Source organism: Adiantum capillus-veneris, chromosome 16 (genome assembly GCF_014529385.1).
Source record: "Adiantum capillus-veneris isolate H3 chromosome 16, ASM1452938v2, whole genome shotgun sequence".
Classification (NCBI taxonomy): Eukaryota; Viridiplantae; Streptophyta; class Polypodiopsida; order Polypodiales; family Pteridaceae; genus Adiantum; species Adiantum capillus-veneris.
Genome location: NC_140946.1, coordinates 3,235,333 through 3,261,815, shown reverse-complemented (window position 1 = coordinate 3,261,815; position 26,483 = coordinate 3,235,333). Strand labels below are relative to the sequence as shown.

The following is a 26,483-nucleotide window of genomic DNA, read 5'->3' as shown; positions in this document are numbered from 1 at the left end:
GGAGCACTCATCTTGAGCAAAGTTCAACATTCACTTCCGTTGCACCTAACATTGGTATCAGAGCTTTGGCAGTGTTCTGTATCACTCAAGGAAAGAACCACAAGAACCACAGAAATGTTTTTTTTGCTTGTTGAGGTCGCAGGTAACCCAAGTCATCTTGGGCGCGTCGATTCCTAATCGTGTTTTTGAAGAGTAACAGGAAACACAAGAAAGAAGGGCTTGTCCAGCCTCCCCTTGTGCCTCTTTTCACTTATTGAGAGGAGACCGTACACTTAGCGCCGGCCAATCGACGTGAGGTGGGAAAAAGCAACCTTGGTGTGAGCCCAAGGCCGCCAAGGGGTGCGCCCGGGGAAAAGAGCAGAACTCGGGTGAAAAGAAGATCCTTCTCTAACACAGATTGCAAGCGAAAGAAGAATCTCAAGAACCTCAAGAACTCAAGACCCCCAAGAACCCAAGTTCCTCGTGAACTTCAGAACCCAAGACCACAAGAACCCACAAGAACCCAAGACTTCAGTGGATGGTCATCACTCGAAGCGGAATGGATACTTCGCTTGGAGGTGATGAGCATGAGTGAGGCGAAGAAGAATTTTGCCCACCAGGAGGTTTTTCCGACCCTCCCCCTTCCCCATCTACGCCAAGGATTGCACCAGATCCTATGGAAGCTTGGTGCAAGACGATGATGGACATGATGACAACGTGGCACGAAGCAAGAATGGCAACCATGGAGCGTAAGCGCGAGCAATTACACTTGGAGGCCAAAGAATTTGATCACAAGTACGCAGAAAGAAAAACTGATTTGAATCGCAAGAACGTTGTTCATTCTTCCTCTCTCATTTCTAGTGTGTAGGCGAAGATTGAAGAGATTCGGGAAAAGGAGACTCTCTTAAGCATGACACACACGATTTACATGATGGTTTGAATGAAGAGCATGATGATGACAAGCATGATGATTTGCATGATGATCAAGATGTGATTTTTCACGAGCATGAAGATTTACATGATCATCAAGATGTGATTTCTCACAAGCATGATGATTTGCATGAAGATGATGTGATTGTTTACAAGGATGATGTGTTAGTTGATACTCTCTGTTAGGTGCAGCAGAATGATTGTTTGCGCTTTGCTCAAGATGAGTGCTCCGAACTGTGCTCAAGGTTCCTTTTGTTCTTATAGCAGGGAGAGCCTTCAGTTCTTAATGAGAGAATCCTATGATCACAAACAAAGTAAATGGACACTGTGCGTACAAGTGTATGAGACTGAGAGATAGAGAGAGAAGAGAGATACGACACCAGAGACGCTGTAAAACCCTCCTCCGAAGGCCCCACCCTCGTCGGCGAGAGTGGTCTACTTATTGATTGCACAAAGTGGTACAATGCGGATGCAATGGACTGATGTAACTTGGGACTATGCCGATGACGACGACGGTGATGACGACGACGACTTTATGGCTGAAATCTGTGGTCTTCTATCTGCTGAATTTCGGGGCTGTTTCGGTGGCTGAAAATGACTGTTTTGGCTGCGTTTTTCGAGGCTGAAAATGGGGTTCTTCTACAAGTCCTTATGGCTGAATCTGCTGCTATTCTTGCATGCTGAAAACGCGCCTATCTGCAGTCAAATGGGCTGAAAATAGAAAACGCTGGGGGCTGATGGTAGAGTTAGTAAAAACGCTAGCAAGCTGGGATCATGGCAATGATGGGAAGGCTGAAAGCGCTGATGCTTGGTGGAGATGCTGATGGATCTGGTAGCGCTATCAAAAACGCTAGGAGTCTAGGGAGGTACTGCTGAGGATGTCCAAAAACGCCAGGGCTTGGAGAGGGAATCTGCAAACGCTAGGGTTGATGGGTTCTTGTTGAGCATGTGCTCCTGCTACCTCTTCTGCCAGAAAGTGCTAACTTGGGTTTGCTTATATATTTTCTTAGCAAAATTTCCCTACCTACTTTTGTTGGGAAGTCACTTAAAAATAATAAGTGAAAAATACCAAAAATAGAAAAAATAGGCTAAATGCACTAGAAAATTCCCCTAACTGAATCTGATGGATTCTGAAGGGAATATTGATGATCATGCTGTGTGCAACCAGAGGATATGCATCTATGCTAAGTGACTGGGCATGCACGGTCTACGAATAGACTCACAAAAGTGCAAGATCACTTCTAATCTAGACTGACTGGACTGACTGAACCCTAAACATGCTGTAGCTTAAGCGTCCACGGACACATAGGGCTGGATGTGTCACGTGACATCCCCTCCTTTTCAAAGTGAGGTACTGGTACCAAACTGTATGGCGTCGAGGGAGATCGCCAATAGCATCCGGAATCCTGGAAGGGACTTTGCGCCAACCCACTCTGATGTGTGGGTCGGCGGTACTTGAACTTCATAAAGGTCTGCAACGCTTGCTTCTTTGGGCTGCGCCAAAAGCGACAAAGAGTCTTCTGTGGCTCCTTCGATGCTTCAACTTCGTCTAGAGTCATGCTTCTTTCGTCTTCAAGAATCTCCATGGCTGAAAATTCCTGAAACCATTTTCAACACAAAACAATGAATATACACATTCCATGTAAAGTGAGTGGAAAAAATATTGTCGTCTCTAAAGACTGCATGCAATGCAGATGAACCAATAGACAGAGTGCTAAACCGTTCACCACATACATGCAAACAATGAGATCGAATCTTTCCCTTATGATCGAGAGCAATCAACTGTGGAAATTCACAACGGAAATGCCCATGCTTGGTGCTCATACTTTCATGTGCTCGTTCGGAAACTGTCATGCCAAGGAAGAGACATGCAATGTGACTTCCTTACCTACATGCTTTTCAGCTTTTCATGAAAAATCCGCATACGTTTCGTGCTCATTCATGAGAGAAACGTGTTCAACATACAATATGTCATGCGTAGGAAAAGGGGTCACATAAAGATGATGACTAAAATACAGGAAATGGTCACGAATGAAACACTCGAACAATGCGTGCGTATCAATCATGCGAACATATAATACTTCCTGTGAGGGTTCTTTGGACCTAGGCTCGAGAGCCAAGATCGCTTCTTCTTGAATGATCAAATTGTCTTGTGGGGGTTCTTTGGACCTCGACTCAAAAGCCAAGATCGGTTCTTCGTGATTGATCAAATCTACAACGAGATTAGAGCATCAACCAACACATCATCCTTGTGAACAATCACATCTTGATCATGCAAATCATCATGCTTGTCATTGGCATCCAAATCATCATGCTTAGCAATATCATTCAAATCATCATGCTTATCTTTCAAATCATCATGCTTGTCATTCAAATCATCATGCTTATCACCATGCAAATTATTGTGCTTATCATTGTCAATCAAAACATCTTACAAGTCATTGTCAACCAAATCATCATCATGCAAATCCTGTGTCATGCTTTGGAGAAGAAGAGACTGAGAGAGTCTCCTTTTCCCGATCCTGTTGAATTTGTGCCTGCATTTGAGAAAAGAGTCGCAACATCTCTTGCATTCTTACTTTGGTCTCGCAGTCATATTCTACTTTCTTGCTTTGTTCTCGCAATGTATGGCTGCCACTCTTTCCGTGTATTGACGCTCTACGGCTGCCATCTTTTCTTCGTGTTCACGCTCCATTTCTACTTTTCGGTCTAACTTCTTGTCCATAAACAACTGCGGCAACTCCTTCATAGGAGTTAGTGCAATCCTTGACGTAGATGGGGAAGGGGGAGGGTCGGCAAAACCTCCTAGTGGGGAAAATTCTTCTTCGCCTCTCTCATGCTCATCACCTCCAAGCGAAGTATCCATTCCGCTTCGAGTGATTATCATTCTGAAGTCGTGGGTTCTTGTAGCTTCTTGTGGTCTTGGGTTCTTAAGTTCACGAAGAACTTGGGTTCTTGGGGGTCTTGGGTCTTGGGTTCTTGAGGGTCTTGAGGTTCTTGAGGTTTTCTTTCGCTTGCAAACCGTGTTTGAGAAGGATCTTCTCTTCACCGAGTTCTACTCCTTTCTGCGGGCGCACCCCTTGGCGGCCTTGCGCTCACACCAAGGTTGCTTTTTCCCACCTCACGTCGATTGGCCGGCCGCTAAGTGCACGGTCCGCTCTCAATGAGTGAAAAGAGACACTAGGGGAGGCTAGACAAGCCCTTCTTTCTTGCGATTCCTGTCACTCTTCAACAAAACACGATTAGGAATCGACACGCCCAAGCGAACTTGGGTTCGTGCGACCTTAACAAGCAAAAAAAATTCTTGTGGTTCTTGTAGTTCTTTCCTTGAGTGATACAGAACACTGCCAAAGCTCTGATACCAATGTTAGGTGCAGCGGAATGATTGTTTGCGCTTTGCTCAAGATGAGTGCTCCGAATTGTGCTCAAGGTTCCTTTTGTTCTTATGGAAGGGAGAGCCTTCCGTTCTTAATGAGAGAATGCTATGATCACAAACAAAGTGAATGGACACTGTGTATGAGACTGAGAGATAGAGAGAGTGTCACCAGCGTGTCACTACTATCTATCCTTTTTGTTGATTTCTTTCTTATTATCTATTTACTTTCACTTTTTGGAAACACCCCTCGGGAAATCTAACTGCCCTGCATTGCATAGCTAGTGTGGAACTGTCCAGAGGGAGTCCAGGCCTGAGGGCAAGAGAGCACTAAGGTTGGACAAGGACTACGGTTAGCTAAGTGGGGTCATTGACTAGCCAAAGCGAATCCTTTGCTACAGAGGCTACATTTCAGTTCTGGATGTGGCCACAATGTACAAAGAGGGTCGGATGACCTAGAAAGATACAATGGCAACATCTCCTAAAATTTAGGGAACTGCTATTTTGGGACCTGAAAATGTGTTTGCGTCATTACCTCCGGAATGACAAGGGGAACATTTTCTTACTCTGCCGTGAAGTCAACTGGGCAACTGGCTGGGAGATTTTTAGGCGGCAACCCCGAAACGGGAAAATGCTTATAAATGTGCCAAGTGGCACCTTCTGGTGCACTTTCCTCATGCAAGAGAAGGGGGCGCTGAATTTTAAGCTGGGAGAGGCTCATTTTCAGATTTTGTCATAGGTTAAGAGCTATGGAGTGCTTGCTTTCCCTCTTATGCACAGTGCGGTGCCAGGAGTGATGCCCTGCACGCTACGCACTGCCCTCTCTCTCCTCTATGGCAGTATATTATGCCCCACTAGTGGGCTTTTCATTTGACCAATGTACAATTGTGTGGGTTCATGCGAGATTGCCGAGGCAAGAGCCTCTTGCATAGGTACTGGATTAGCTAGCGGCTAATCCCCCGCAGGTGCAGGTGAATTCGGAGAGGTTTCACGCCAGAAATCTTGTCCGATTCAAAGGGCAAGTAGCCCTACAGGTGTGGGAGCTCGAGGACTTGCTACGGATGCGACCGGCACGCGAAACGGAGCCCGAAACATTAAATTACAGCCTGCTGTGTATTTTTGCAGGTTTAGGGTTTTGGCCCTAAACGGTCCCTAATACCCCCAAGAGGTTCGGGGACGCGAGGGGACCGCTGTACAAGTGATCTGGCGCATTTTCGGGGCTGAAAACAGAGAATTCAGCATGCTGCAGATTCTCGCCAGGTTTTGCAAAGTGCCCGTATGCGTCGGGGAAGTCAGTCAATGCGTGGGAATACTGACTGTGAAGGGTCCTAGTACAGTTATGCTGCCGAAATCGGGCCGGAACAGTTGAAATTCAGCCAAGTGTGTGCGGGGCAGCTTGTAGGGATCCACAGCGTTTATTCCCTCTTTTGAACAATAAAGAAATACCAAAAGGGGCGCCTAAGTTAGGGGCCAATCTGGTGTCGGTCTACTCATACAGGTGCAATCTAGCAGCCTGTATCCCTCTCCCCTTTGTTGTGTCTTGAAAGTACAGGTAAAGTGGACGATAAATTAAATGGGTGAAAGCGAAATCAAGGTTTAAAGTAAAGTCTACCGCCCTTTTTGAAAGTACAAGCCAGTTACATGGTTCCATCGACGGGATTAAATCACTTTTTCCCATAGAAGTGAGCCTTGGTCAGGTTGGGCTTGAAGACACAGGGGATCATAGACCAGACACAGGAAATAGCAATTATGGCTGACAGACCAAATGATGTGACTGAAGAGGTTTCCTCTTCACAGGGTCAACAGACACATGAAGTGGGTGAGTCCTCAAGACCACAACAAACGGATGATGATATATTCAGGACCCAGTTGGCTACTGCTGTGGCTATGTTCACACAAGTAATGCAGAATCCGAGGTTTTTAGCCTTTCTGCAACCTCCTGTTCCGTCTCAGCAAGTTGGGTCACTGGATCATATTCAAAAGCCTGTTAAGGCTCGAGCACAGGTGATTCATACCGCACAGTCAATGGAAACACCTATACACTTGACAGAGAACATGCAATCTCCACAACCTGTGCCTAAGGTGCAAGAACAGGTGGTTGAGATGCCAGTCTTTCAAGCTGTATCAGTTCAGCCAGCCACTTTTCAGCAGCCTATAGCTGGTTCTAATGGGCAGGGAAGCAACCTACAGGCTATGCAACAAGTCTTCCCGCCACCTTCCGTACACCCTGGCTATTTTGGAGGTGGATCGGTATTCCAGAGCATGGCTGGTCATGCACCTGGAAATCAGTTTTACACGCCAAGAACAGTGTTCGGGGGTGCTCAAGCGATGATGCCTAACCCCATGTATGGTGTCACGGGCATGCTACCAGAGTTTCAGAGCACTCAGGGCCAATTTGGGATGCCACAGGCAAATTTTGGTATGGCTGGAATTACAAATCAGCAGCCAAATATGGCGTTTCCAGGTCAACTTAATTGCGGTCAGGGAACACAAATGAGCCCTAACAGTGTTCCCATGTTTCAGTCACTTCCATATGACAACTTAACGCCGGTGAAGAGGCCAACTCCATACAAAGAAGGTGGCAAAGGTGTGACATTCACGACCTTTACAGGGTTTGATGACAGGAAGAAGGCTCTCTCATTCCTTCGGTAGTTTGACAAGGCCTATGCAGGGGGAAACTTTACAGAGGCTTCAAAGGTCCGCAAGGCAGCCACTTTCTTGACAGGGAATGCGGGACAATGGTGGACAACTTTATTGCTTCAAGGGCAAGCTCCGTCCACATGGATTTACTTCAAGCAGATTTTTGCAGCAGCATGGTTATCTGATGACTTTGAAGCAGATGTCATGACAGAATGGCACCAGCTTACTGCTGCCACTTGCAAGAATCTGGATGATTACAATCGGAAGTTTTGGAAAGCTCTACTTCCAGTAACTTCCTATAGGTTTGTGCCATTGACAGAACAGATTGAAAAATACTGTTGTGGCCTACCCAAAGGATTGAGAAAATACTGCACGAAGACCAAAGTCACTACTTTGACGCGGCTCATCGAGGTAGCAAACACTGGCAATGGTTTGCTCAAGGGAGAAGATTGTGAATTCAATACTGGCGTCAAGGAAGGATCAGCCAAGAAAAATTAAGCGAAGAAGTATGTTTCCAAGGAGGTTCCTAAAGTGACTCAGGAGCTAGCCAACGCAGGGAAAGGCAAAGCTTCGGCTGAATCAGAAAAGGGACCAGCGAAGAAATGGAAAAGACGTTTTCCTCGCAAGTCTGAAGAGAAAAAGAAGGTCCTGAGGACAGAGAACAAATGCTTTATTTGTGAGCAGCCTGGCCACATTGCTTACAATTGTCCTACAAAGAAAAGGCCAGCTGATTCTAAAGACAAGGAGGACAGGAAAGGAAAGAAGCCCATGGCTGGTCTAGTGCCAGATATGGTGGACGACAAGCCAAATTCAGATGCAAGTGAGCTTTGCAGAGCATGGGAAAAGGTCAGGGATCAAGCAGTGCTTATCTTCTTTGATCCAGGTGCCAAAGCCAACTTCATTTCCCCAGAATTGGCTTCAAAGTTGGGAATCAGACCTGAAGAGATGGGGTATACAGCAGAGGCAGGTTTGGCATGTCCTGGCCATACAAAGGCTGTGACACCCATCATTGGAAAGTTGCGTCTACATATCCAATCCTATGTAGATGCTGAAGAATTTTACATCATGCCACTGGACGGATGTGATGTGTTGTTAGGTATTCCTTGGTTGTTTCGTGTACAGGGAATCATGGATGCCTACAACAAAAAGATCACTGTACAGAGCAGGGGAAAGACTCACATTCTGGATGTAAAGCTTAAAGGGGATGTATTCCCACTGTATCAACTTCTGCTATTACTTCTGTAATGAAAAAGCATCTTTCTGCGTACTTGGTTTTTGCATGTGAAGTGTCAGATTGTGATGAATCAAATTTATCTGTGCTAGATAAAGAAAGGTCAATGTTTTTACAACACTATAGTGACTGTTTTTCCGATTCATTACCGTCTCAATTACCGCCAGAGAGACCCGAGGACCTTGCGATAGATTTGGTGCCAGGCAGTAGGCCCACCAAATAAGCCTCCGTACAGGGTTAGTGCGGCTCAGCAGAAAGAGATAATGGGCCAAGTACAGGAGTTGTTAGAAAAGGGGCTGATTCAGCCTAGTTCATCTCCATTCTGTTCTCCAGTGTTGTTGGTGCAGAAAAAGGATGGCTCATGGCGTATGTGCATCGACTACCGTGCACAGAACAAGAATACCATCAAGAATAGGTTCCCTATACCTAGAATTGATGATATTATGGACAAATTATTAGGAGCAGCTATGTTTAGCAGGATAGATCTAAAGAGTGGGTACCATCAAATTCGCATTAGATCAGAGGATGTGCACAAGACTGCTTTTAGAACGACATTTGGCCTTTACGAATTTTTAGTGATGCCCTTTGGTCTCACAAATGCTCCTGCTACGTTCAATAGGATGATGGACAGAATTTTCCGTCCACACCAGCAGTTTGTTGGTACATTCTTTGATGACATGATAGTCTACTCAAAGAATGAAGAGGAGCATAGGCATCACTTGGCCATTGTGTTCGAAGAGCTACGCAGTCATAGGTTGCTCATCAATGCAAAGAAAAGTGAATTTTTTCTGGAAGAGATCCACTTTTTGGGACACATTGTCTCAAAGGATGGTGTCAGAATGGATCCTGCAAAAGTTGAAGCGATCAAGTCATGGCTAGATTCGAAGACGGTGCATGATGCCTGAAGTTTCTTGGGACTATGCTCCTATTACAGAAGGTTTATCCGAAATTTCGTTGAGATTGCTTCACCTTTACATGCTCTTCAAAAGAAGGCGACTTCACCTTTAGATGGACACAGAAAGAGATTTCAGCTTTTAATCTCTTAAAGGAAAAGATGACTTCAGATCCCATCATTGTGTTGCCAGATCTTAGGAAGTCATTTGTCGTCCAGTGTGATGCCTGTGGTAGTAGCATTGGTGCAGTGCTAATGCAAGATGGCAGGGTAGTAGCCTATGAGAGCAGAATTTTGCAAGGGCCAGAGATGACCATGCAGGTCTATGAGAAAGAGTTACTGGCTGTGATTCATGCGCTCTTAAGTTGGAAACACTACCTGCTAGGTGCAGATTACGTTGTCCAAACGGACCATTAGACCTTGCGATACTTCTTGACACAAACAAAGTTATCTGAGAAGCATATGCGATGGGCAAATATCTTGTCCATGTTCCATTTTCAGATTGTGCATGTGGAAGGCAAGAAGAACGTTGTGGCTGATGCCTTGTCAAGGAAGCCACAAATTTCAGCTGTGTCCATTCCTTATCATCATGAACTTGATGATATGAGAGAACAGTATGCAAATGATGAAGATTTTGCAAGGGTCTTCGAGCAGCTAATGGATGGACAACGTCATGAACACCATCTTTTTAAAGACGGGTTCATGATGATGCATGGAAGATTGTGTGTCACAAAGCCATTGCGACGCAAAGTTATGGAAGAGAGTCATGTCCCACTGTATGCAGGGCATCGTGGTATCGATGCTACAGTTAAAGCGGTTGAGACATTCTTCTACTGGCCTACATTGAGAAGAGATGTGGATGCCTTTGTCCGAGAATGCCTAATTTGCCAGAAGGTCAAGTTTGATAGGCAAAAGGCACCAGGGTTATTGCAACCACTACCTATTCCAGATAAACCATGGGAAAGTATTGCTATGGATTTTATCTTTGATCTTCCGAGAACGCAGACAGGAAATGATGGTATTTGGACCATCATTTGCAGATTCAGCAAACAGGCTCGTTTTATTCCTGTCAAGAAGAAGATAAAGCCAGATCAGATGGCACGCTTGTTTATGAGCAATATTTTCAAGTATCATGGCATGCCACAGTCGATTGTTAGCGACCGTGATCCACGCATGACAAGTTTGTTCTGGAGAGGCTTGTTTGAGAATATGGGCACCACGCTCAAATTCTCTTCGTCATTTCATCCTCAAACAGATGGGCAATCAGAAGAGGCAAATTCTACTGTCCTAGATCTGCTGAAGTGCTATGTGTCAGAGCATAAAGGAAAGTGGGAGCAGTATTTGCCATTGGTGGAGTATGCATACAATAATACAGTGCATTCATCAACTGGCAAGGCACCTTTTGAGATAGTTGAAGGTGGCAAGAAAGTTCCTCCCATACTGCATACAAAGGACAAGATATTTGAAGTAGATAAGTATGTTCACGACATGGATGAAATGTACAAGAAGGTCAAAGTGGCCTTAGAAAAGACTCAGGCAAAGCAAAAGAAAGCAGCTGCTTGTCACCGTCGTGAAGTGGTATATTCACTTGGTGATTGGGTGCTGTAACAAACTTGGACACTCCAAGTCACGAATCAACCGCGACAGCACCAAATAACCACTTCAAAACAATTCACAGATCACAATAGATTTGCACTGGCCCGGCGGAGTTCCGTGCCTAGAGATATTGGCCCTAAAGACTGGCGCCCCTTTCGGTATTTCTTTTTGTATTAATCAATCATCAAAGTACAAGAGAGCGGTTAGGGTTTCACTCTCAGACTCTGCGTCCAGATGCTCTGAGAAGTGAGGCCCTCACCACTAATTTAAAGGTTACAAGGGATACCCAAAAGCAGAGCCCCAAAAGCTTTTAAAATCAAAAGCATCAGTTCTCTCTCTCTCTCTTAGAGAGTCTTTTCTCTTTTTTTTATATAAAAAAAAGCAAAAGCAAAATTCGCGTCGCTCATCATTTTCCAAAAAAAAAAAAAAATAATAATAATAATAATCCGTCTCCGCGATTTCCGGAATTTAGGGTTTTTGGCAAAAATTAGGGTTTGCAGGAATTTTAGGGTTTCTGGCAGAAATTAGGGTTTCTGTTGTCCGCCACGTCATCACTTTGTGACATACCCCCCTCTTGAAAGCATTGTAATCGACCGCGATTACGCCTGCAAAACCAACAAAAGCCATAAACCGTCTTAGCAGACACTGACTGTTAGTACCTACGTACTAGGAACACACATCTAGCACATGTACAAAATCGACAGTCACATCACACGACATCACAGGACATCACCAGACATCACAGGACATCACATGACATTCAACATTCATTCGGATCTTAGACCATGATTTATCGGCAATGTAGCTAGCAATCACATCTAGGTCCAATCGGAACCTCATCGATGTCCGATTGACTAACCCCTATTGCAACCATGTCTATTCGAGATCAAGTAGACCAAAATGCTGCAGTCATTTCGTCTATCAGTTCCTGCACTCACAAGAAGTCAAGAACAAATCAGTATCATAATCAGGAATTCCATTTCATAAAGTCATCCAGCAGAATACTGTCAGCTCTCAGTATCCCTGAAGCTCAAAGAGACATCACTGACTTTAGTATCAAAATCGAGGCATCTGTTGACAAAGGAGTGGAGTAACTCCCCTCTTGTGCATCCCACTGCACCAGATCTTCGGCCAAGCTGAATTCTGGGTTCCATTTGGAGTAGACTATGCTAAACCAAAAGCATCGAGGTAAAGTTTCACAATCTGAGGAGTATCTGCTAAGTCCTCCTCCTCCATCCACTTCGCATCAAGTGCAGGATAATTCTTGAACTTAACCAAGAACCGCCTTCGGACTTTACCCTTATTCTTCGTATCCTTATGTGCCAAAATTTGTTCAGGAACAAGGATCTCCTCGTTTTCTTCCACTTCGGGTTGCTCATCAGGCTCCCCATCATCAGGCACGTCACCTTTAAAAGGTTTCAAGAGATTCACATGAAATGCATTGTGAATCCTCCAAGTATCTGGCAGTTTCAGTCGGAAGGAGACTTCATTTATCTTTTCAGTAATCTGGAAAGGGCCGTAGTATCGCATACTAAGCTTTGGAAAAAGCCTCTCCTTTCCCTTGTTCTTTCGTAGGCGTGCCTTCTCAAAACGTAAGAGCACCCAATCATCCTCCTTCAATTTCATGTCGCGACGATGGCGATCCGCTGCCTTTTTCTGTCGTTCTTGAGACTTCTGCAAAGTCTCGCGAACCTTGGTAAAAGCCGTATCCAGATCTCGCGTATATTCATCCGCTTCAAAGATCTTATCTTTCGTGCTCAGGAAGGGTGGAACCTTTTCAGCACCTTCAACAATCTCACATGGCGCCTTCCCTGTCGACGAGTGTATCGTGTTATTGTAGGCAAATTCCACCAAAGGTAAATATCTTTCCCATTGAGTCTTCTGATCTGAGATATAAGACTTCAATAAATCTAGAACCACTGAATTGGCAATCTCGGATTGCCCATCAGTCTGCGGGTGGAACGATGACGAGAACTGCAACCGCGTGCCAATGTTCTCCCAAATTGCCTTCCAAAACAAACTCGTAAATCTGGGGTCTCTGTCGGAGACAATTGTCTCAGGCATGCCATGTAATCTGAAAATCTGGGCCACAAACAGTCTCGCTAAGTGATCCGGCTTGACTGTTTTCTTCACTGGAATGAAATGAGCCTGTTTGCTAAATCTGTCAATAACAGTCCAGATACCATCGTGACCACTCTGTGTTCTCGGGAGATCAAAAATGAAATCCATCGCTATACTTTCCCAGGGGCGGGTGGGTATGGGTAAAGGCTGTAACAATCCCTGTGCTTTATGCCTGTCAAACTTGACCTTCTGGCATACCAAGCAACTGCGCACAAACTCTTCCACATCTTTCTTGAGTCTCGGCCAAAAGAAATATCTCTCTACCCCTTTCATGGTGGTAGCAATGCCGCGGTGACCCGTAAAAGATGGACAGTGGCATTCAGTCATAACCTTTTCCCTCAACGGCTGTGTAACGCACAACATAGTCTTTTTCATCAAGTAGCCTTCCCGAAGGGAGTATCCCACTACTGTCTCCCCATCCCGTATCCGTGTAAAAATATCTGCAAAATCTGTATCTGTGGCATACTGATCGACCATATCCTCGAAGCTCCTATGATGTATCGCGGAAATAGCCAAAACCAACAGTTTCCGAGACAAAGCATCTGCCACCACATTCTTCTGTCCCTGCACATGGACAATCTGGAAGTGAAACTGTGACAAGATGTTCGCCCACCGCATCTGCTTTTCCGAAAGCTGCTTCTGTGACAAGAAGTAGCGCAAACTCTGATGGTCTGTAAAGACAGTAAAATCCGCTCCGAGTAGGTAATGCCGCCACTGAGTAAGAGCATGGATAACCGCCAAAAGCTCTTTCTCATAAATCTGTGCTATCATCTCCGGCCTAGAGAACAAACGGCTCTCGTAAGCTATGACATGGCCTTCTTGCATTAAGACCGCACCCAGACTACGACCACAAGCATCACAATATACTTCGAATGACTTCTGCAAGTCCGGCAAAGTCAAAATAGGTCCCGTAGTCAATTTCTCTTTCAATGTCTGAAAGGCAGTCACCTCTGTGGGTCCCCACGAAAAAGGTACTCCTTTCTGTGTCAAAATATGCAAAGGGGAAGCAACCTCTGCAAACTTTCGTATGAACAGCCTGTAGTACGAACATAGTCCTAAGAAGCTTCTAACTTCATGGACATTCCTCAAGTCGGGCCAATCACGGATAGTCTCTATCTTGGCCGGATCCATTTGCACTCCTGCTGCTGACACAATGTGTCCCAAAAAGTGTATCTCTGGTAGGAAAAATTCACTTTTCTTTGCATTAATCACTAACGTGTGATCTCGTAATGCCTGAAAGACTTGAAGCAGATGATCTCTGTGTTCTGCCTCATTCTTGGAGAAAACAATGATGTTGTCAAAGAAAGTGCCAACAAATAGCCTGTACTCCCGAAAAATCCTGTCCATCATCCGGTTGAATGTCGCAGGAGCATTGGTTAAGCCAAAAGACATCACCAAAAACTCAAATAACCCAAAAGTCGTCCGAAAAGCTAACTTGTAGACATCTCCTGGCGCTATCCTGATCTGATGATATCCACTCTTCAAGTCAATCCTGCTAAAGCACGAGGATCCCTGTAACCTGTCGAGTATATCATCGATCCTAGGAATCGGAAATCTGTTCTTGATGGTGATTTCGTTGAGAGTGCTATAATCGATGCACATTCTCCAAGATCTGTCTTTCTTCAAAACCAACAACACTGGAGAGCAATACGGTGAAGTACTAAGCTGGACAAGACCCTTTTCCAAGAGGTCTTTCACTGAGTTCATAATCTTTTCATTCTGTACTCGACTCACACGATAAGGTGGCCGATTCGGTGGCGTGCTTCCAGATATCAGATCAATGGTATGATCTTCAGGCCCTCTCAAAAGCAATCGGCATGAGCGTGGAGAAAAAAATCTTGGCGTTCTTTTCTTCAGGTCAAAACATATTCAACCTTTATCCATCGTTCAGTTCTCCCAAAAGAATGAGTAAGAAAACTGAAGTTCATCAAGTACAATCTCTAAGCCCTTCATTTATCAAAGTCGCTTTCTCGGCCCGGTAGTCAACTACGGCGTAGTTCTTGTGGTACCAAGGGATCCCGAGTAGAACGTCACTCACGTGCCCTGAACACCCCTGTCATTGCAAACGAAGTTTGCCAATGCTCGGTGTAATGGCAACATCCCATCCGGGTGCCAGTGGAACTACCTCCGCCTGTGGTGTCAGTCTGTCGGGCGTAGTTCCAAATCGAGCCGCCAATTCCAAGTGAAAAGAAGTTGGCCGTGGCTCCTTCAAAAGAGCTTCCTGATCCTTCACTTTGCCCCGAAAGTGGCAAAGTTTGTACTTTCATTCATTAGATTCGGTGCAGGTCCCACGCCATGTGGTACCAGTTCTGCTTTTCTATCTGCCTTTTCTGCCACATTCCTCAGCTGCTCTCGAACTCTCAGACCCGTCGTCGTTTTTATCATTCTGTTCTTTCTGTGCCTTATCAGAGCACTTTGCGGAAATATGTCCATGTTCCCCGCATCCAAAGCACTTCCCCTCTCTGATGAAGCGAGCTCTCTCCTCAGGAGTACGCTTGGGTTGTGCATCCTTTTTCTATGGGTTGCTCTTTTTCTTTCTACGTTCATTCCGAGAAGTCTGTTCGGCTCGTTGTGTCATGGCCTTATCAGTGGGGTAGGTCAAACTGCCAGAGTGAATGGCAAAGCCCCGCTTCGCATGACTCATCAACTCCTGAATAGAAGATGACTTCTATTCCAAGCAGTGATCTCAAATCTCTGTAGGTAGACCCAAGGTAAACCGCCCAATCTGTTCTCTGAACGAGATCTTCTTGAATGAAGAGGCGGGTAGAAAAAAGCTCCAGAATCTTTCACAATAAGCATTGATTGTATCTTTCTTGGTCATCCGAAGATGGTTCCAAGCAGCTCGTATATCTCGCTCAAACTCTTGAGTCAACCAAGAAGAAATAAAAAGCCTCTTGAATTTCAGCCATGTAACTGGCACAATCTTGCTTAATAGAAGCATAGACCACCAAGTACGAGCATTCCCCTTAAAGTAAGAGGCAGCTCTCTGAATCTTGGAGTGCTCTGAATAGCGTCCTCTTGCGAAAGCGATGTCAAACTGCTGTATAAAAGACAAAGCCTTCGAAGCATCTGAGTATCCTGAAAAGTATCAAACTTGATCGAGTGGCCACCTTCCTTAAACTCTCGGACTTTCTTGCTTTTATCTTCGAGAAAGTCATACTGGTTTGCTTTGTAAAAATTCTTCTTGTTCGCATAAAACTTTCCGTCATCGGAATCTGAGCTGTCTGTAGACGAGTCCTCAGTAGAACTGTCAGTCTCTGGGCGAGATGTAGCCTTCTTTGCCTTTTTCTTCCCCGTTCCGAAGCTTTGTGTCTTGCTTCGCTTTTTTGCTTTTTTTTGTCTTCTTCGCTCTAATCCGAGGAGCTAGAAGAACTGTCAGAAGAAGAAGAAGAAGAACTGGGTACTCCTTCAAATCGAACACGCTTCTTCCGTTTCTTTGCTTTGTCGAATGTCGACTGACGACCCAAATATCCCGGGAAGTCAGTACCTTTGTTCTGCTTTTTGCCGTGCTTTTTGCCTTTCTTTTGCACGTCGAAAAGCTGAGCAATCCGTGCATCAACCACGTTCTCCAGTTCCTTCTCTGTATATTTCTTGGAGGCAGAAGGTTTCTTGAGAGCGGGTTTCGGGAGTGGTGTTGTGGTTCTCTGCCACTCCATCTGTACCTCTTTCAAAGAGGTCTGGTTCATATATTTTGCCATCTTCGGGTCCTTGGCAAAATTGAGCATCATCTTTGTTGCATCGCCGATCAATTGAAGACGCGTCATCTCTCTTTGCTCCGCTTGAGTAAGCCGAGGCGGGCCATACTCTCTACCTGAATCTTCGTTGTGATCCCAGCCCGCATCTCCAGATACAGAGGGAGTCGACTGATCATTGCCTGAAGCCATAGGTGCCGCGGAAAAAAATTTGGGGATCGGATTTCCCGTAGAAGAGAAATTGGACCTGGCTCTGATACCACTGTAACAAACTTGGACACTCCAAGTCACGAATCAACCGCGACAGCACCAAATAACCACTTCAAAACAATTCACAGATCACAATAGATTTGCACTGGCCCGGCGGAGTTCCGTGCCTAGAGATATTGGCCCCAAAGACTTGCGCCCCTTTCGGTATTTCTTTTTGTATTAATCAATCATCAAAGTACAAGAGAGCGGTTAGGGTTTCACTCTCAAACTCTGCGTCCAGATGCTCTAAGAAGTGAGGCCCTCACCACTAATTTAAAGGTTACAAGGGATGCCCAAAAGCAGAGCCCCAAAAGCTTTTAAAATCAAAAGCATCAGTTCTCTCTCTCTCTTAGAGAGTCTTTTCTCTTTTTTTTATATAAAAAAAAAAAGCAAAAGCAAAATTCGCGTCACTCATCATTTTCCCAAAAAAAAAAAAAAAAAAAAATTAATAATCCGCCTCCGTGATTTCCGGAATTTAGGGTTTTTGGCAAAAATTAGGGTTTGCAGGAATTTTAGGGTTTCTGGCAGAAATTAGGGTTTCTGTTGTCCGCCACGTCATCACTTTGTGACAGGTGCTTCTACGCTTTGAAAAGGCAAGGTTAAAGAAGATAAAGGGCAAGGAAAGACTGTTTCCAAAGCTCAGCATGCGTTACTATGGGCCTTTTCAAGTGTGCGACATAATCAGTGATGTTGCATATAGGCTGAAATTGCCTGACAATTGGAAGATTCACAATGCGTTTCATGTGAGTTTTCTCAGACCCTATGTGGGTGATGTGCTAGAAGATATGCCAGCTGAAGATCAACCGGAAGTCGAGAAACTTGACGAGATCTTGGTCCCTGAACAGATTTTGGCACACAAAGAAAGGAAAGTGAAAGACAAGGTTGTTAGGCATTACTTGGTAAAGTTCAAAAACTATCCACCAATGGATGCTAAGTGGATGGAAGAAGGTGAACTTGCAGAGTCACCAACTGTGTTATCACTTTACCTTGAAGCCTTCGATTTGCAACCTACCTTGACCCCTTGAGTTTCAAAGCTACATGGATTGTCAGTGTGACAATGGCTTCTGAAACAAATGATGTACATGGTATTTAAAGTGAGCTCAAATGAAATACCTGTTACATGAATGTTAGAGCTGTACAGATTGTCAATTTGGCAATTGCTCTTATGGAATGTCCAAAAGTTTGGTTAGTGCTATAGAAGTGAGTATTTCTTGTCAGTTTGTCAAGGATACAGTAATTGCTTCTATTACAGAGTACATGTGTAACTGCATTCTTAAACTGTCGGTTTGGGTATGCTCGAAAGTGTTACGGGATCCAACGTGTACTATAAGACAGTGGCAAAATGTGCATCTACCATTTTGTCATTGGAAAGTTAGTGACTCAAAGCAATGGCAGAGTGCGAAGCTACCACTATGTCATTGGGACAGGGTTCACACGCAGGCAATACATGTGTCAACGAGGTGTTGAGTACACCAGGGTTGACAATGAGCATGTATGTGTCGTACATGTGTCAACAGGTGTTGAATACATCAGTATTGACTAGGAGCATGTACGACATAAATGCAAACGAGGACGTTTGAGATTTCAAGAGGGGGGTATGTCACCAGCGTGTGACTACTATCTATCCTTTTTGTTGATTTCTTTCTTATTATCTATTTACTTTCACTTTTTGGAAACAACCCTCGGGAAATCTAACTGCCCTGCATTGCATAGCTAGTGTGGAACTGTCCAGAGGGAGTCCAGGCCTGAGGGCAAGAGAGCACTAAGGTTGGACAAGGACTATGGTTAGCTAAGTGGGGTCATTGACTAGCCAAAGCGAATCCTTTGCTACAGAGGCTACATTTCAATTCTGGATGTGGCCATAGTGTACAAAGAGGGTCGGATGACCTAGAAAGATACAATGGCAGCATCTCCTAAAATTTAGGGAACTGCTATTTTGGGACCTGAAAATGTGTTTGCGTCATTACCTCCGGAATGACAAGGGGAACATTTTCTTACTCTGCCGTGAAGTCAACTGGGCAACCAGTTGGGAGATTTTTAGGCGGCAACCCCGAAACGGGAAAATGCTTATAAATGTGCCAAGTGACACCTTCTGGTGCACTTTCCTCATGCAAGAGAAGGGGGCGCTGAATTTTAAGCTGGGAGAGGCTCATTTTCAGATTTTGTCACAGGTTAAGAGCTATGGAGTGCTTGCTTTCCCTCTTATGCACAGTGCGGTGCCAGGAGTGATGCCCTGCACGCTACGCACTGCCCTCTCTCTCCTCTATGGCAGTATGTTATGCCCCACTAGTGGGCTTTTCATTTGACCAATGTACAGTTGTGTGGGTTCATGCGCGATTGCCGAGGCAAGAGCCTCTTGCACAAGTACTGGATTAGCTAGCGGCTAATCCCCTGCAGGTGCAGGTGAATTCGGAGAGGTTTCACGCCAGAAATCTCGTCCGATGCAAAGGGCAAGTAGCCCTACACGTGCAGGAGCTCGAGGACTTGCTATGGGTGCGACCGGCACGCGAAACGGAGCCCGAAACAGTAAATTACAGCCTGCTGTGTATTCTTGCAGGTTTAGGGTTTTGGCCCTAAATGGTCCCTAATACCCCCAAGAGGTTCGGGGACGCAAGGGGACCGCTGTACAGGTGATCTGGCGCATTTTCGGGGCTGAAAACAAAGAATTCAGCGTGCTGCAGATTCTCGCCAGGTTTTGCAAAGTGCCCGTATGCGTCGCGAAAGTCAGTCAATGCGTGGGAATACTGACTGTGAAGGGTCCTAGTACAGTTATGCTACCGAAATCGGGCCGGAACAGTTGAAATTCAGCCAAGTGTGTGCGGGGCAGCTTGTAGGGATCCACAGCGTTTATTCCCTCTTTTGAACAATAAAGAAATACCGAAAGGGGCGCCTAAGTTAGGGGCCAATCTGGTGTCCGTCTACTCATACAATTGCAATCTAGCAGCATGTATCCCTCTCCCCTTTGTTGTGTCTTGAAAGTACAGGTAAAGTGGACAACAAATTAAATGGGTGAAAGCTAAATCAAGGTTTAAAGTAAAGTCTACCGCCCTTTTTGAAAGTAGAGGCCGGTTACAGAGAGAAGAGAGATACGACACCAGAGACGTTGTAAAACCCTCCTCCGAAAGCCCCACTCTCATCGGCGAGAGTGGTCTACTTATTAATTGCACAAAGTGGTGCAATGCGGATGCAATGGACTGATGCAACTTGGGACTATGTCGATGACAACAACGGTGATGACGACGACGACTTTATGGCTGAAATCTGTGGTCTTCTATCTGCTGAATTTCGGGGCTGTGTCGGTGGCTGAAAATGACTGTTTTGGCTGCGTTTTTCGAGGCTGAAAATGGGGTTCTTCTGCAAGTCCTTATGGCTGAATCTGCTGCTATTCTTGCATGCTGAAAACGCTGCCTATCTACGGCCAAATGGGCTGAAAATAGAAAACGTTGGGGGCTGATCGTAGCGTTAGTGAAAACGCTAGCAAGCTGGGATCATGGCGATGATGGGGAGGCTGAAAACGCTGATGCTTGGTGGAGATGCTGATGGATCTGGTAGCGCTATCAAAAATGCTAGGAGTCTAGGGAGGTACTGCTGAGGATGTCCAAAAACGCCAGGGCTTGGAGAGGGAATCTGCAAACGCTAGGATTGATGGGTTCTTGCTGAGAAGGTACCTGTTGAGCCTGTGCTCCTGCTGTCTCTTCTGCCAGAAAGTGCTAACTTGGATTTGCATATATATTTTCTTAGCAAAATTGCCCTACCTACTTTTGTTGGGAAGTCACGTAAAAATAATAAGTGAAAAATACCAAAAATAGGGAAAATAGGCTAAATGCACTGGAAAATTCCCCTAATTGAATCTGATGGATTCTGAAGGGAATACTGATGATCACGCTGTGTGCAACCAGAGGATATGCATCTATGCTAAGTGACCGGGCATGCACGGTCTACGAATAGACTCACAAAAGTGCCAAATCACTTCTAATCTAGACTGACTGGACTGACTGGACCCTGAACATGCTGTAGCTTGACCACGGACACATAGGGCTAGATGTGTCACATGACACTTTCTCTAGTGAAGCTAACCTCATTGCAGATTCGATCAATCACGAAGAACCGATCTTGGCTCTCGAGTCGAGGTCCAAAGAACCCACACAATACAATTCCACCAATCAAGAAGAACCAATCTTGGCTCTCGAGCCTAGGTCCAAAGAACCCTTACAGGAAGTACTATGTGTTCAAATGATTCGTCAACACGCGTTGTTCGAGTGTTTCATTCGTGATCGTTTCCTTCTTTTTAGTCAACGGATTTATGTTATCCCTTTTCCTAGGCATGACATATTGTGTTGAGCACGTTTCACTCACACAGATGTATGTGGATTATTCATGAAAAGCTGAAAAGTATGCATTCAAGGAAGTCACATTCCATGTCTCTTCCTTGGCATGACACAGTCATAGAAAGAGCACAAGAAAGATTGAGTATCAAGCATAGGCATTTCCATTGTGTTTTGCCACAGTTGATTGCTTTAGATCGAAAAGTCAAGATTCAACCCCATTGTTTGCGTGTGTGTGGTGAACGGGTTGGCACTCCGTCTATTTGTTCATCTACATTGCATGCACAGTCTTTAGAGAAGACGAGATTTTTTCCACTCACTTTACATGAAATGAGTATCTTCATGCTTTTGTGTTGGAAGTGGTTTCAGGAATTTTCATCCTCTAAGATTCTTGAAGAAGGTAGACGCATGACTATAGACGAAAGTGACACAGATGACTTTGTGTCACTTTCGGCCCGGCCCAAAGAAAAAAGCGTTGCAAACCTTTATGAAGTTCAAGTATCGCACGACCAACACCTCAGAGTGGGCAGGCGAAGAGTCCTTTCGAGGATTCCGGATGTTGTTGGCGATCTCCCTCGACGCCATACAGTTCGGTACCAGTACCTCACTTTGAAAAGGAGGGGATGTCACGTGACACATCCAACCCTATATGTCCATGGACAAGCTACAGCATGACCAAGGTTCAGTTAAGTCGAGTCAATCTAGAATAGGAAGTGATCTGGCACTTTTGTGAGTCTGTTCGCAGACCGTGCATGTCCAGACACTTAGATTAGATGCATATCCTTTGGTTGCACACAGCATGATCATCAAATTACCATCGGAACCCATTAGGAGCATTTTTACAGTGCATAAACCTATTTTCCCTATTTTTGACATTTTTCACTTATTATTTTTAAGTGACTTTTGTTGAAAACCGGGTAGGGCAATTTTGCTAAGATAATATATAAGCAAACCAGAGTTAGCACTTTCAGGCAGAAGAGGCAGCAAGAGCACCTTGCTCAACAACTTCTCAGCAGAACAGAGGCTTAACGTTTTGCAAGAGACTGCAACACCTAGCGTTTTTGGACCAGAGCAACCGGTGTTTTTGCTTATGCATCATCCTGGCGACAGAACCCCATCAAATCAGCCTAGCGTTTTGCATTGCAAAACCACCGACAGCAGCAGAAAACAAAGATCAGCCCTAGCGTTTTTGCATCTGCATCACACTTCAGCGTTTTGCAGATTCATCGCGACGGAACCTCATGCACCAGCGTTTTCAGTTTTCAGCAGTCAAACATCGCAGTGGAACCCCCAAACCTCGCAAATCTCACCTTCCCGCAACAAATCCTCGCCGCACGGTCAGACCCGCGTAGTTTGCAGATTCAGCCCGGAAAACGCAGATTTCAGCATCTGCGTTTTCAACGCGGCGTCGTCGTCGCATCGTCGTCATTGACATCGTCACCGACATAGAGTCAAAATTCAGCAGATAAAGATTTGCAGATTTCAACCATTAGCCATTCCAGTTTTCAGCCGTCTCATCATCGTCCTCATCTCGGAGAGTTGCATTGTAGAGATTTGTGCAAACAATAGTAGACCGCTCTCGCATTTGGTGTCGTATTTCTCTTTCTCTCAGTCTCAGCACCTTCATTCACAATGTTCATCTTCTTTGTTTGTGATCACTTGCACTCTCTCACTAAAGGATGGAAGGCTCTCCCTTCCCTAAATAAAAGGAACCTTGAGCACAGTTCGGAGCACTCATCTTGAGCAAAGTTCAACATTCACTTCCACTGCACCTGCACCTAACACAGTTGCACTTTTGTACCAGATTGTGGATTGAGGATGACAGAGGGGGATTTCTTCCCTTCTTGAAGCAGAGGATGTTCCATGATTTTTCATTTTCCCTCTAAGGATGAAAGTTTCAATTCCGGCTTCAGTTGACTCTTGTTCGTCAGATATGCAACAATTCAGGTGCATGTTCAAGTGCATGTGTTGGAGTTGGCCTTGATAGGCAAAGGGAGATACTTTTCTCTCCAAAACCACTTCTTGTTTGATCATCCGACTTCCTTGGATGAGGTTTAGAGGTGAAGCACGTTGTGTCAGACCCTTAAGCCAACAATGACAACACTTTGACATGGACCCTTCCTTTCTCCATGTTCTCTCCTTTCCCCGATAATAGTGTGGCCCTACAGATTTAGTCATTTCTCTCCCCTTTTGTGAGCTTGTCAAAACCAATTAAGGGACAATTTACGACTTCTTGTAAGCTTGTCATTACTAGTTGTGGGACAGTTTACGACTTCTTGTGAGCTTGTTAGCACCAATTTCGTGATAGGTTTGCAACCTTCTATGGGCACTTTTCTTGATGATTGACGGCAGATTTGTCTAGATCCTTTGGATGAAAAGTTTGCAGGTAGTGTCGACAGTTGGTGGGTATATCTAGTTCCTACTCCCACTGTCACAAACTGCTGACGTGTCAAGCCACTCGACTACCAGTGCTCCATATAGCGGAGTACCACGCATGGTGTCTTCCAGTCCTTGGTTTCCCTTGCCCATTTCTTGCGGCTTTGGATGGTGTGCTTCAGCCCAAAGCGAAGTTAGTATCTTGGCGGATGTTCTTCCTTAGCCATTTCGGTGCTTGCCTCGTCTTACGGATTTGTGGTGTGACAGTTGCTCTTCCGGGTGCACCTGAGCAGTAGTTCCTATGCCTCGTCTTCCAGATTGATCCCTGGAGATTGTACCATACAGGACACACCTACTTCCCTTATCCTTAGACTGGCATGTTATCTTGTACAAGTGGATAGTAGTCCTTTTGGACTAGGAATCAGTTGCAGCTAGCCACGGCATTCTTCAAAGAGGAAAGGCAATCTTCTTGGTTGTCCCAGTTTTGGTTCCAAGTTCCACAAGTATATTATTTTCCTTTAGGATTCACCTACCGTTGGTGATCCAGTTAAACAGGAAGAGACTGTTGGAGAGTTATGACAGTTATCCATGGTTCAGGTGTTCTCCCTTCAGAGAGGGATGTGGAGCCAGCTTAGGAGTCAATTTCCGCGGACTACTTCCATACAGTTCTTGTGGCTCCATGTGTAGGAAACACGATTGACAATCTATTTGGTGGCTTTCTACAGCAACTTGTTCTTCTCTTGCAGAGCTTGGGTGTAGGGTCTTTTGATCTTGCCATGTTAGTTGCAATCTCAATATTGATGTGTGTACCTTTCTGTTGGATGTTTATTCCCGATTCACCTTGAGAGTGGGGTGTTATTCTCTCGGGTGGTGTTCCAGACAATTGAAGATCAGTTACAATCACACTCTCAATTCCGATGAAGTTCCTTTAGATACAGTTTGCAGTTCATCATTCTATATAATGGTTGGTGCAGTTCTTTGGTTCTTCGTCATCAGGCATGTAGTTCCTTACTAGCCTCGGTTGTCCCTTTCCTTAGACTTCCCTTAGCAGCTTGGAGTTTCAGGCATGTGGTATATGACCGGAGATATAGATTTCCGACTCTTTCCTTAAGGGTGGACCCTTCAAAACTCACAAACTCTCACCCTTGCACACACAAAACCCCGCCTACACTCGACTAGCTTCCCTCTACACTGCCATAACCCCAGCTATGAGCAATTGGCCTCAAGGAAGCAAAAAAAAAAAAACACTAAATCTCTGCACTTTTGATCATAAAACCATATCCTCACACCATCTCAACAACCCTTGCATATGCGAGAGTCGCTCTCAACCATACACATAAACCCATCAAAAACCATGTCGATCATGAGTTATACAAAAACTCACGATGTTTAGCCAAAAAACTCAAAAAAAAACCATAGTGAACATGGGGAAACACTCTCCCATTCACAACCATAACAAAGGACTTTCACTGCCAAACCTGAGTAGCAGGCACATGCATGCAAAAGAGCTCCGCTTCACGCAACTTCCACACCAAAGAGCAAGAAGAGGGGTACCAAAGGTTACCACCCATGTTCATGGCCTTCTTGATGAGAGACACACTCTCCAATCAACGCTCCAGGCCCTCGCACACACACATGGAAACCTCCACTACACAACCCCCCTGCACCATCGAAGGCTTCATTTCCATTGAGGGTTCTAATAAAAGGTTTTCTTTTTGCTTCCTTTTATAGAGATAAATCTGACCCAATGAATTAAAAGTGATTTTTCTAGCACAATAAGCCGACAAAGGGTAAAAATCTTACTTCGTGAGCTCCAAATGGATGGGACTTAACAAAATATGAATATGTATGCACTCTGTATTCTCTATATAAACTTAAAGTCACAATGATAACAACAAAAAAATGCTACTCTTAAGAGTCAATATTCCAAACTTTGTAACAGTTGTCAAACTTAGCGTTGCCACATACAAAAGTGCTCCTCACAGACCCGCCAACATCAACATTTTGAATGTTTTGTGTGACAAACGCATTAACTTTGAAAAGTATGTAGTCCTCAAACAAGAGGACACCTAGCAGTCAATACCATGCTAATTGAAATGCACACTATTTCAGCTTACCGTAAGCAGTTATAACTCCGTTTGGGAGGAAAAACATCAAGACGGTTAATATAAACCAGCCAATCAGCTTTGCTGTCCACCCTCCATGATGCACAGAATCTCGCCAATCCTTTTGATCCTTTACTCCTATCATCAACAAAGAGAGCAGAGCGAAGAACAAGAAGCTCCCCAAGCTTACACGGAGAACAGCTTGCATCTCAAGCCACTCATTTGACCGAACCGTGGATGAAGAAGTGTTTATCCCTGAACGTTTTGTAGGATGAGACTCTCTCTCTCTCTCTCTCTCTCTCTCTCTCTCTCTCTCTCTCTCTCTCTCTCTATGTGCGCGCCCGCGCTTGTACATGCGTTCCCGCGCGCCTGTGCAGGAACAAAAAAACAAGGAGAAGAACTTGAAAGCTTACAGGAAATTTTTCTCATGAGGGGAGCGGAGCACTCTCGTAGGATCCATGCGATGATCAAGGAAAGTGCAAACAAGCCACAGTAGGCGATACGCGCTGAACGTTGAGTGATTTTGCCAGCCGCTGATGTACAAAGCCCGCAACAACTACAACAAGCCCCCATTCCTCCGTTTCCTTGCTCCCACGAGTGGCCTCTTCCAGGCTTTATACTTTCTGCACATTTGACATTTGATGCCCGGGCTGATGAAACGGCTCGACACTCGGTGGGATCTACGAGAACTGCCCCGAGGAAATTGGAGGGCTGAAAAATATTGGCGGGCACAAGACTTGAAGCCGGGTGGGCACCATGCAAGGCTTGTGGCCTATCCAACTCCTGCATGCACGTATGGTGTCCATAGTGGGAAACAAATGCATATTAAATAAACTTGGACAGGGACAAAAGTAAACTAGGATAAAAAAGGTAAACTCGGACACGTCGGGTAAAATTGGACAGCCAAGCAAACCTCACATCGCATGCACCTAGTTCTCCTCCCACCGCTCCCTCTTCATACAATACCCTTTAGT

General features: G+C 45.0%; 1 protein-coding gene across 1 annotated transcript in view; it reads right to left on the bottom strand.

The window, feature by feature from the left end:
* The window catches only part of LOC147438461 (uncharacterized), a 107,700-nt gene extending 81,498 nt beyond the window's left edge, over nucleotides 1-26,202 (bottom strand). Inside the window, exons 1-2 of the mRNA XM_086484557.1 lie at nucleotides 25,923-26,202; nucleotides 25,522-25,764 (exon numbers count right to left, since the gene is read on the bottom strand). Of these exons, the coding sequence (XP_086340683.1) occupies nucleotides 25,522-25,764; nucleotides 25,923-26,082 (403 nt within the window). The 5' untranslated portion in view covers nucleotides 26,083-26,202. The remainder of the gene's footprint in view (nucleotides 1-25,521; nucleotides 25,765-25,922) is intronic.
* Nucleotides 26,203-26,483: the final 281 nt, after the last annotated feature.